The sequence below is a fragment of the Bos indicus genome, chromosome 2, assembly GCF_029378745.1.
Source record: "Bos indicus isolate NIAB-ARS_2022 breed Sahiwal x Tharparkar chromosome 2, NIAB-ARS_B.indTharparkar_mat_pri_1.0, whole genome shotgun sequence".
NCBI lineage: Eukaryota > Metazoa > Chordata > Mammalia > Artiodactyla > Bovidae > Bos > Bos indicus.
The window spans coordinates 97478391-97491013 of NC_091761.1; the positions used below are offsets into that span (position 1 = coordinate 97478391).

Sequence of the window (12623 nt, forward strand, 5' to 3'; positions counted from 1 at the left end):
TGTGTCTTCTGCACTGCAGGCAGGGTCTTTACTCACTTAGCCACCTGGGAAAACGAAGTTCCTACAAACACCCTCACTGCATCGCTAAATCTAGCTAGGCTCTTACTGTGGGACAATGAGAGTGAAGTCATCTTCTAATGAGAGTATTTTGGTTACAAGACACTGGATCGATTCCCTTTTTTTCCAAACAACTCCCAAGTAAATAATTCATTCATTTATAATGTATTCATTTATAATTATTATATATATATATAATTCATTCATTTATATAATTTATTTATTATGTGTCACACCTCCATTTGGGTATGAACTGAGAGCACCTGCCATACACAATCCTATAGCAAATGAGGATCTCTTGTCTTCTAGCATTATTACTGGAAGCCCATGCACTGGTACAGTCTCTGAACTTTAGCCAGCCAACATGGTCCTCTAAGCATCACTTCACTGGCACATCTCTGGGACATGTAATGTAGATGGACTTCAGGCTCATAGGTCCTAAACAGAGACTTGGAGTAACCCAGAGGGGCCTGGGCTTTGCCAGACATTCTTTTTGAAGTTGCCTGGCTAAGAGCCAGACAAATACTACAGAGAAGCTACTTTTCCGCTGAAGCACTCAAAGTTTTTATTGTTTTTGTTGTTCCCTGATTAGCCAGAGTTTTCAGAATAGAAAGTACTGTTTCTTTGAAATGTTCTGGATCTGAAGCAAGACTCTGGGTTGTTTTCAAATTTTGGCACTTTCAAGAAACAACAAGAAAGAGGAAGCCAAAATCTTCAAAAGGCTAAACTATCCAAGGAGAATTGCCTTTAAACTATCATCTCTCAGGTTTAAATTCTTTAGTTTTGAATTGTAGTCTGCTGTCCTCCCTAGAAAATGTTGAAAAGCAGGGAGGCAAATATGCCATTTTCACTTATTGATTATCCATGTAATCTGTTTGAATGTATTAGAAGTTTTAGAAAAAATTTGTGTCCCTGGGAAGTCTACAGCCTCGGGAGTCACTAGAGGAGATATGAATGGCTGGGACTTGTGACAAGCCCAAGACTTATGATTCAGCCAATGTTGTAGGCCAGATCTCACCCAGTCGTCTGCTCAGCTGAGAAATCATGCCGAGTTGAACTAACAATATCAAATGTAATTTTAGGTTTCTTCTATCCCATGATATAATAAGCATTGTGGCTGGGAAAGTTCTGAGCACCCATCTAGAAACAACTTCCATGGAACAATCAGTAAACAATATGTTCAAAAGATTAAAAACATTCTCTCTTCAAAATATTATTTTAGTGTCCTTATGATTTCAGGTTTATTTCCAGTTATCAGCACTCAGTTGAATGAAAATAAGTTATTGTGCTAAAAATTCAGTGCATTTTCAAATTAATGCTGTAATTCTGTCCACTTAAATTTTGATAGAAATAAAAATTATACAGATAGCTACTGCATTTTGATCTTATTGAAAATTACAAAAATTTAAAATTATTTCTCTATAGAAGTAAATAAATAGTGGTTAACAAATTTAGTAATCAGCCATGTAGGCCTGAGATACATACAGTGTCTCAGCCAGATATTGTTCTTTGTGATCATTCTTTAGGCTTATTGAAATGCTAAGCAAATTGATTGATATACACTCATATTTCTAAGGAAATATATTTAAGTAATACAGATTTCTAAGCTAAGACGTGGGAAAGAAAAGAAATGAGAGCAGCTTCTTTAGCATTTCCATGAGAAATATACAATGAGGGCTTTGAAATATAAAAACAGTAGTACAAGTGAAACTTCACAGAATACAATTGTGATGGGTCAGAAGCCACCTCAGTAGAAATTCTCAGCTAACTGTATCTCTGTTAAGCCTTCCAAAGAGAAGCAGAACACAAGAAAACAAGTGTATGTTGCTAGGTAATTTCTAGTACTTTCACAGCCATGCAGATAAGAACTAGGGTTCAAAAGGATGCCTAGGAGTTTGCATCCAAAGAAAAAGCTATGCCAGTTGTGTTCCCCTAAGCAAGACAGGAAAGAAGCATAATGCATTGTAGATTTTTCTTAACAGGATTGAAATTAAAAATTATTTTCTGGTAGAAGTCATGAACTAAAAATTAAATCAACCAAAATGCTAACCATGCGCACATACTAGATAATGAAGGTTGTACTTCCACAGGCCCAGTTTCTCTCAGAATTGTACAGGCGTCAGGTCCTAACAGCTTTCCTCTTTTATAACTTATAAATGTATTGATAAAAACATGAGAAAATGTGCGTACTTGAAAGAATTTCTTCTAACAAATGCATTTGTTTTGTAGTGCTTTGTTTCTTTCCCAGTGTTTCTGTTGTCATTTTAACTCATTTGAGGAAGATGTAAAGATAATTTCTATTATGCAGTGGGAGTGTCAGAACATTTGGTTCATTTAGATCAATGACAAGATTCCTAAAGGGAGAGTTTAAATTCAGTGGCTACTGAAGCATGAAATTTCAATGTCTCCCATCCTCCACCAGCTTGGTCTCGCTCATCCCTCTCCATCCTGCTGTGCTGCTTCCGTGACCCCATGTCCTGTGCAAATGTTTGTCTCGTCCGTCTGATCTTGTGTCTGTCTTGTCCAGTTTTCCCTGCAGTTTTTTCCTGTGTGTCTGTTTGTAGATGAAGGGGCTGAGGATCAAGTGGGTCCTCTACACAGGTTCCCCAGCCACGAACCTGCCACCAGCGGGGAAAGGCGTAGACTCCTAGCCCCCTCCATCTCGGTGTCTGTGCCTGATGATGACCCTTCCAATTCCGATGAGGAGTACTATGAGCATCCTTTGTTCAGCTCACAGTGGACTGCCTCTAGTGTGCTCCCCAGTGGCCCAGCGCAGAGTGCAGAGGCCCACTTAGGCCGGGAGAAAGGTGAACCAAGCATGGTCCCCTTAGCTCCTCCTCCCCTGCCCGCAGCTTTGACCATGTGCATCACCTTAAGTGTGCCTCCATGTGTGGGTGGGAGGGACAGGAGCCTGTTTTTTCCATATGAAAGTGAAGTCCCTATATCGCTCATCTCCATCCAAATGCCTCAACAATTTATATGGAAGAAGGCTGATTTAAGACATGTGAGTGCTGCTTTTTTTTCTTCACAGCTTCTGAGAAGGAAGCAAAAAAAGTTCAAACAAGTATGACTTCTTTCTACCCCTTGCAAATATATCAATAGGGAAAGAATGTATCTTCTTACCCAAACCAAAGAAGATGACCTTTAATATAATTTTTCCATATTACTAGACCAGACTTCAGAGTTAGGTTTCTATTTAGTGCCATGTTAATGTGATAGCCTTTTAAAAGATAAATAATTGTTTAGGGTAGAATAAATGTTATGGAATGAATTTATTTCTCCAAATCACTTAAACATCTACAGAAACTATAGAGGCTTCCTCAGGTGACTAAATCTTGGTTCAGATAAGTAGAGGTGGGCTAAAATGAAGGAAATGCTCCCAAGCTTTTGTCATTCCAGTCTTTCGAAGGTGGAGACCTTGTGTATAGTTAGCTGTGGAGAGGATAAAATAAGTGGGCAGTGGGCTGCAATTTATCTCATTCTAACAAGGTAGTCTTATAAAGAAAAAAATAGGGCTAATTTTTTTTTTGCTTAGGTAAATGTCATTTTGAAATGAGGAAAAATAACTTGCTTAAATGAAGAGTTTATTTTTGTATGGCATAATATTTAATGTAAAGGCAGATAGTTCCAAGGCAAGAGCACCAATGGTTCAGACATTCTGATAGAAAAATACAATCCATATTGAGTAAACTTAAATGGACTTAAAATAATTAAGAAAAATATGTGAATTTTGAATAAAGAACAGGTGTGGAAATAAACATGATTTATACAAAATGAGTAACTGGAAAGCTAAAAAATTACATGGATTTAGAAAAAATGTAAAATAAATTGATTTCACCCAATAAAGTGACATTAGTAAAGCAGCTATATTAAAAGTCTCTTAGCTTTAATCAAAATCTCTAATTCTATGGCATTGTAAAAATTGCCTTAATAATAAGTTAGAATCTGAGTTATTAAAATGTTACTGACATAGTTAAATTACAAAAATGCAAGTATCTGTGTGTTAAATGTGAAGAAATAGTAGCAGTTCTCATTTTTCCCCATAAGGGCTTTAATGTTTCTCAAAAAATTTCTCTCCTTTCCATCTATAGTCTTTTTCACAGATCCATTTAAACAATATATGATTGTTCATAGGAATTTCAAAAGAATCATTCATTTGAAGAACTATAAGACAGCTTAAATATTTCCCTCTAATTTCTTAAGCAATAAAATGGGATTTATTTTACTGATATTTGAAGTGTAAATGAGAAACAAATGACAGCATAATTCATGGCTTTTCATAAATTTGTTTTATTACATTTTAATTGTTAATATTTTTCTGTATTCTTCAATGGTAGAATGGTTAATCTTTGGGGAGGATATTTTGGCAGTTTTGTTGCCACTCAGCTGTCTTTCCTTGGTGGTTTTGTTTTGAATTGTAGAAATGAAACTTTATAATATGCACATTTTCATTCTTTCTTTAGTGTCAAAGAGAACTATACAAGAACTATATTACTGATATTTCAGTGGTTTGAACAATATGATAACAGTCGTGTCCCAGAGGTAGACTTTTCTAAATTGCAATGAAATTAACTTTTACCTGGACCTTGTTTTTCAAAATATTTTACTTACTTCTTTAAAAATTTGTACATTCTCCAATCATATAAAGCAATGAAGATGAAATTAATTGAGTTAGGTAGTCTTTGGCCTTAAAAATACTAAATAAAGTATGTCTTAAAGAGTTTTGATGGATTTCATGATAAAGTTGATAATAAAGTGGTTGATTGGATATTATTCTGAGGCCAGGTTTTTTACTCCCAAAGATCCCTTTAGCAAAGTTTGCATGTTTTAAATTAAATCAGGAATTCGTATGTAGGGGCTTCCTGCATTGGAGAAAACAGCACATGACTTAACAAACTTAAAGGTTTGTTGCAGCATATCAATGCATCTGTCTTTTCACAACCATCTGTTATCTGGCAGTGCCATCTCTTATTTCCAGCCAGCTTTCCACATTGTGTGCGACTTACTGCCATTTCCACTAAGGGTAATAGATCAATAAAACCCTTTCAGCTCTCAAGTTTTAAAATAAATAGCCTTTTAATGAGACTTTAAAAGGCATCATTATTAGCCAATTATATTTACTAATTTTCCAAGCAATACATAATGTCCATTGCGTTAAGACATTAATTTGTTCATCCAAGCAGTAAAAGAGGTTCTTGTGAGGTCAATAAAGTAGAGCTGAAAGCGTTCCTTGAATGATATTTCTGTTGTTTCATATATGTTTCTATGGTCATGATGTCAACATCTTTTTCATCCCTAAGAAGAAGAAACGCTAGAGAGTCCAGTGGCTGAGGAAGAGAAACCTGCCACTCTTCCTGAGAAAGAGTGTGGGGCTGCCAAGGTCTCAGACCAGCCCAAGGGCCTCAGTGAGGGCCAAGTGGAGTCTAGTGCGGAGGCCCAAGTAGTTCCTGCAGACAGCGCCTCAGCAGGGGCCCCACAGGAGAAAAGTGTAAAAGAGGTCACGGTCACGGAGGTGTCTCCAGAAGTAAAAACCCCTTCCTCTGCCGGGGAAGGTGTGTCTTTCTTAGGATTTGCATGTGTTTTGTTGCAAGTAATCTCTCCAGCAGCTTATCAATCTGATGCCTTTCCAATGCTATTCCATCGCTGGGTCGTCTCATGATACCAAGACCCCTGTCTGAGACTTAAAGAGCAAAGAGTGTGGCTTGTGCAGGTGCTGTGTGGCAGCTTGGTTTTCCACTGCTGCAGCTGATTCCTGGTTTTACTTTGCCATGATACAATACGCTTTGCAGCCAGGCTGATGACGCTATGTGAGCTTTTTTTCCGCCCCCGCCCCTCCTCATCTCAAATGTTTGCCAGTCACATTGCTAATACATGTATATTTTTATTTTTATTTTGGGGGACAGCAATTCATATGCTTTTCTTTCAAATCGTAGAGGTGGATTTTGGCACATTATTACGGGCTTCAATGGTAGAATGGTTTTTGTTTGCAACTGCAATGTGCTATATTTTTTTTATGCTTCAGTGAATACTGGTTTAGTTTCCTTAAAAGCACCTGCTGATGCTTCTCATATCATTTCCTTTCCATGGCAACCAAACCCTTTGATCATCACCATCTCTTTTGAGTTTTCATTCATCTAAACTTTACTAGAAAATTCATAAAGTATTTTCTATTGTGACAAGACAACACACAAGTGTTTAGGTTAATGATGATCCATACACTTGCCCTTCAACAGATGACTGAATTTTATTAATTTTCCCCAAATCTTCTCCAGACAATTAACATTTAGGCTTAGTGACCACAATGAAATAACTTTGGCTGTAAAATACAAGTGACACTCTGGAGCCTTTTGAATTGGTGAACAAATAAAAATTACAAAGACTCATTTAGTCTCTGTGAAGCATCCCTAAAGCCAATATTGGTCAGTGCTTCACCTGTTGGTCACATTCCAGGAAATGAGGTCATGACCAAGGAGAAAAAGACATTTTAATAGTTTACTCTTATTAAAATTTTGTTATTCATGTAACTTCCCAGTATTAACAGTATAATTCAGATTTTCTTACATTTATCATACAGACTAAGTAATGATTAGGATTTAGGAATTTTGATACATGGTAGAAATTGTCTTGTTAATATTTAGGTCATATCAAACAAAGTCTATAGCAATTATTTATTTGTATTACTGAAATTTAATCTTAGATGACTTCTAAAAGTTTATTCTAGGAACATTTCAATGCCCCCAAAACTGGTCTTGGCATTTGTTAGTCAAGTTAGCTGAAATTATTTAACACATATTATTATAAATTAATTGGCCTTCTGCCCATGGGCTACCAATTCACTTTGCAATGAGAAAAGAAAAAGTTTGGCTGAAACCAATTCTTTTCCATATTTAGATTATAGATTATATAGATTATTTTGTACCCTAATGTTAACTACTTATTAAATTTTCTTTAATATGTAGTTTTTATCTGTAGAAGGCATATGACATTTTTTTCTGCTATAGGACACATCAAGTACTGTTTAGAGACACCAAACAAACAAAGGAAAAAAGAGTATTCAAAATATACTCTTATTTCATTTCTGTACACATTAATTCACAGTGGGAGTTTATTGTAGCAATCATACAAATGTATCTCAGTCCTGACATTTTCATTTTAATTTTTAAATGAATAGCATGCTTGCACGTTTCATAGTTTTTCTTTCAAGCCTACCATTCATTTGCCATTTCAAAAAATAATTTTAAGCTTACTGCCTGAAAGCCCTTGCCTATTATGTTTAAAAATCAACCCAATTACTTCAGGTTTACTTACAGCCTCGAAGATGGAGTTTCATGATCAACAAGAATTGACTCCCTCTCCAGCCGAGCCACTAGACAAGAAGGAAAAGGAACCAGAGACAGAAAGTAAGCCTGGTGAAGACCTTAAGCATGCTGCCTTAGTTTCTGAGCTGGAAACAACTAAAACTTCCCCTGATAAAAAGGACATACAAGGCACAGAAGAAGAAAAAGCACCTCCCACTCTGTTTGGGCACACTCTTGGTGCCAGCCTAGAAGATACGAAACCCAAGACAGAACCAAGCCTAGTGGTACCTGATATTGGCCTTCCTGCAGAGCCCACAGCTGCAAAAGAGCAGAAGGACTGGTTCATCCAAATGCCAACGGAAGCCAAAAAGGACGAGTGGGGTTTAGTTGCTCCTGTATCTCCTGGCCCTCTAACACCCATGAAGGAAAAAGATGTACTTGAGGATATCCCAAAATGGGAAGGGAAACAATTTGATTCTCCCATGCCGAGTCCCTTTCAGGGTGGAAGCTTCACTCTTCCTTTTGACATCTCAAAGCATGAAATAGTTGCAGCAGCAGCATCCTTTGCTCCCGCCCTGTTACAGCCAGATGACCAAAAATCTCTGGAAGAAACTGGTAGCCCAGCAACTGCCAAAGATAGTTCTAAAGTTGAAGAGCCCCAGAAGGATCAACCTGACAAAATAGCAGAAGCACCAGCCTCAGAGGCAGTTGCTGCACCCAAAGATGCTCACGTTTCAATTGTGGAAGAGTGTGTCCCAGAGAAAGTTTCAGGAGAAGAGAAAGGGATGATAAAGGAAGAGAGTGTGCAGATAAAAGAGACTCCCACCCTCAGCGAACAGGAATCTACACTTGCTGAAAAGGAACCTCACCTAAAGCTTGAAGAAAAACCAACCATTTCTGACAAAGAAGCCATGCCAAAAGAGAGTGAACCCCCAAAATTGATAGATGAAGAAACAAATATAATTCTACCTTCCACCGAACACACTTACTCCAAAAAAGAAGAGAAGGGCCAGGAGCCTCCCACAGATATATTAAAACAGGACTCATTCCCTGTAAGTTTGGAGCAAGCAGTTACTGATTCAGCCATGACCACTCAGACCCTGGAAAAAGTCATGACTGAACCAACTGCACTAAGTGAAAAGATTGCCACCCAGGAGCTCTTTGAAGAAAAAGTTGCTGACAAAGATCATAAGGTAGAAGGAGTTGGAGTTGTAACATCAGCTGAACTTGACATGCCATTTTATGAAGACAAGTCAGGAATGTCCAAGTACTTTGAAACATCCGCCTTGAAAGAAGAAGTGACCAAAAGCATCCAGCCAGGCAGTGATTACTATGAACTAAGTGACACAAGAGAAAGTGTCCAAGAGGCTTTTGATACTGTGTCTCCCATGCATAAAGATGGCGACAAGGCACTTCCAGAAGAAGAACCCCAGCCCAGTGCTCCGGCACAAGAAGCAGGGTATAGCACTCTCGCACAGAGTCATCCATCTGACTTACCAGAAGAACCCAGTTCTCCCCAAGAAAGAATGTTCACTATTGATCCAAAAGTGTATGGAGAGAAAAGGGATCTCCACAGTAAGAATAAGGATGATCTGACACTAAGCAGGAGTTTAGGACTTGGTGGTAGGTCTGCAATAGAACAAAGAAGCATGTCCATCAATTTGCCCATGTCTTGCCTGGATTCCATAGCCCTTGGGTTTAACTTCGGTCGAGGGCATGATCTTTCCCCCCTGGCTTCTGACATTCTAACCAATACTAGTGGAAGTATGGATGAAGGAGATGATTACCTTCCAGCCACAACACCTGCCGTGGACAAAGCCCCTTGCTTCCCAACCGAAAGCAAAGAAGAAAAAGAACAGGCAAAGGAAGAAAAAGATACTGGAGAGGAAAATGCCCGAGTCGAGACATCATGTGAGTCGCCTTTCCTAGCCAAAGATTATTACAAAAATGGTACTGTCATGGCTCCTGACTTGCCTGAAATGCTAGACCTGGCAGGCACACGGTCAAGGTTAGCTTCCGTGAGTGCAGACACGGATGTTGCCAGGAGAAAATCAGTCCCATCAGAGACTGTGGTGGAGGAGAGTAGCACTGGCTTGCCCCCTGTCACTGATGAAAACCACATCATCGTTAAAACTGACAGTCAACTCGAAGACCTGGGCTACTGTGTGTTCAATAAATACACAGTCCCCCTCCCGTCACCTGTTCAAGACAGTGAGAATTTATCTGGGGAGAGTGGTTCCTTTTATGAAGGCACTGATGATAAAGCACGAAGAGATTTGGCCACCGATCTTTCATTAATTGAAGTCAAGCTGGCAGCTGCCGGAAGAGTAAAAGATGAAGTCAGTGCTGAGAAGGAAGCATCCCCACCTATCTCTGGTGACAAATCAGGACTGAGTAGGGAGTTTGATCAGGAGAAGAAAGCCAGTGATAAGCTGGATACTGTCCTAGAGAAAAGTGAAGAACATGCTGATTCAAAAGAGCACGCCAAGGAAACAGAAGAGGCTGGTGATGAAGTTGAAACTCTTGGATTAGGAGTGACCCAGGAGCAAGCTTCAGCCAGAGAACTGACAGTCGCTAAAGATGCATCACCTGTCATGGCTGAGAAAGCAGAGAAAGGTCTTAGTTCAGTGCCAGAGGTAGCTGAGGTAGAACCGTCCAAAAAAGCTGAACCAGAACTGGATTTGGCTGTGAAGAAAGCTGAACAAGGTCAGTTAGATATTAAAATCAGTGACTTTGGACAGATGGCCTCAGGGCTACACGTAGATGCTGGAGAGGCAGCAGAGCTTAAACTTGAGGCTACCCAGGACCTCGCCCCCTCATCCACAGCCCCTCTGGAGGTAGATGCATTTATGGGTGTTGAGTCCAGCCACTTGAAAGAAGGCACCAAAGTTAGTGAAACAGAAGTCAAGGAGAAGGTGGCTAAGCCTGACTTGGTGCACCAGGAGGCTGTGGACAAGGAAGAATCCTATGAGTCCAGCGGTGAGCATGAAAGCCTCACCATGGAGTCCTTGAAAGCCGATGAGGGCAAGAAGGAAACTTCCCCAGAATCTTCTCTAATTCAAGACGAGATTGCCATCAAATTGTCTGTGGAAATACCCTGTGCACCCGTTGTTTCAGAGGCTGATGTAGCCGCAGATGAGAGAGCTGATGTCCAGATGGAATTTATTCAGCCACCAAAAGAAGAAAGCCAAGAGACCCCGGATATTTCCATCACACCCTCTGATGTTACCGAGCCGTTGCCTGAAGCTGCCAGAGCTGAACCAGCGGAGGCTCAGAGCGAGGAAGAAGAGATCGAAGCCCAGGGAGAATATGACAAGTTGCTCTTCCGCTCAGACACCCTTCAGATTACCGACCTGGGTGCCCCAGGCGTCAGGGAGGAGTTTGTGGAGACCTGTCCTGGTGAGCACAAAGGAGTGATTGAGTCTGTCGTAACCATCGAGGACGACTTCATCACCGTCGTGCAAACCACAACTGATGAAGGGGAATCAGGGTCCCACAGTGTGCGTTTTGCAGCCCTCGAGCAGCCCGAGGTGGAAAGGAGACCGTCACCCCATGCTGAAGAAGAACTTGAAGTAGAAGAGGCAGCTGAAGCCCAGGCTGAACCCAAGGACGGTTCCCCAGAGGCTCCGGCTTCCCCTGAGAGAGAAGAGGTTGGACTCTCAGAATATAAGACAGAAACCTATGAGGATTACAAAGATGAAACCACCATTGATGACTCCATCATGGATGCTGACAGCCTCTGGGTGGACACTCAAGGTGTGCATTATATTTTTCAATTTTCTACTCCCAAGTAAAATCCAGTATCCTAGTGGAAAAACGTTTTTGTTTTTTTTTTTTCCATTTTAGACATTTTAAAATGTCCCTTTATCTCTTTATTTTGCATTTTGTTAGACAGATGGAGGATTTTGTACATTTGTTACTAATGTTGTCATTGTTGTTGTTGTCATGGTTTGCTCTGATCCACAGATGATGATAGAAGCATCATGACAGAACAGTTAGAAACTATCCCTAAAGAGGAGAAAGCTGAAAAGGAAGCTCGGAGATCATCTCTTGAGAAACATAGAAAAGAAAAGCCTTTTAAAACCGGGAGAGGCAGAATTTCCACTCCTGAAAGAAAAATAGCTAAAAAGGAACCTAGCACAGTCTCCAGAGATGAAGTGAGAAGGAAAAAAGGTTCATTTCACAATCACTTCTTTATGAATGTTTTTGAAGTAATTCATTATTACTCTTTTGTAGAAGAAACTGCCTAACCGTGGTAACTAATGATTGATGAAATTTCGTTCGGTTTTGCTCCAAGTGTGTATTCTTCTCCTGATGGTATGCTTTCTGTGTTTTCTTATTCATAGCAGTTTATAAGAAGGCTGAACTTGCTAAAAAAACAGAAGTTCAGGCCCACTCTCCCTCCAGGAAATTCATTTTAAAACCTGCTATCAAATATACTAGACCAACTCATCTCTCCTGTGTTAAGCGGAAAACGACAGGTGACTGTTCAATTCTGCAATGTGGCTGGCAAACATAGACATGTATTTTTTTTTTATCTCATTACCTTAGCAGCTTCATTTTGTTTTTCTTCCGAGAATCTCAGCAGTCATGAACAATTTCGCTATTAAGTGTCTTGTATCATTATTCTTTTTTTATCCCCTTCCCTACAGAAGAGATCATGACCATCTGTTTCTTTGTCATGCTCAGACTTAACAGTGATTGTATCTTGGCATTGTGCCCTAGTGTCACGTTCTGGGGATTCCTGTTTTCATTCTGTGTGTTTGGTTAGACGATGGCGATGAATATAACCGTGGTATGCATTCTCATTATTTTGCTTATTTACCTCCCTCATGCTTAAACCCATACATATTTGTCCTAGTTTCTATATTGTTACTGCCAAATCTGTTACTGATGTTGATGAATTTACTGAGGACCACCAAGAATGCATAGGGATTTTGAGATGGAGAATGAGAAGCAAATCTGGGATAAAATTGTGGTTGGAAAATTACTTTGCTTAGCGATGAAAGGAAAAAAAAAAAGGAAAAAGAAACTGTTTGGTAATCCCATCAGAGTTTATTTTTCATATCCAAAATTAGCTAGGCTTTCTGACAATATTGCATCTCTTGGTTGACATTTTGTCCTTGGAATTTTCTTAAAATGTGTTGGATTTAAAATACTAAATTTCCCCCTATAATGTAGTAGTCAAAAATTTAATAAATTTAATAAACCCCTTCCTCCAAATAGCTCAGAATTTAGGTTTATTTTCTATCTTGCTATCTTCTTATT

At 39.4% G+C, this 12623-nt stretch overlaps 1 protein-coding gene across 43 annotated transcripts in view; it reads left to right on the plus strand.

The window, feature by feature from the left end:
* The window catches only part of MAP2 (microtubule associated protein 2), a 297668-nt gene that overhangs the window by 251067 nt on the left and 33978 nt on the right, over positions 1-12623 (plus strand). For 14 of the 43 annotated variants that reach the window (XM_070771199.1, XM_070771173.1, XM_070771167.1 and 11 more), the window contains 4 exons: positions 5358-5609; positions 7356-11111; positions 11322-11528; positions 11702-11836. The exons of 8 other annotated variants lie outside the window; for them this stretch is intronic. In XM_070771199.1, the coding sequence (XP_070627300.1) occupies positions 5358-5609; positions 7356-11111; positions 11322-11528; positions 11702-11836 (4350 nt within the window). The remainder of the gene's footprint in view (positions 1-5357; positions 5610-7355; positions 11112-11321; positions 11529-11701; positions 11837-12623) is intronic. 21 more of the 43 variants (XM_070771228.1, XM_070771230.1, XM_019976163.2 and 18 more) reach the window with 8 other exon arrangements.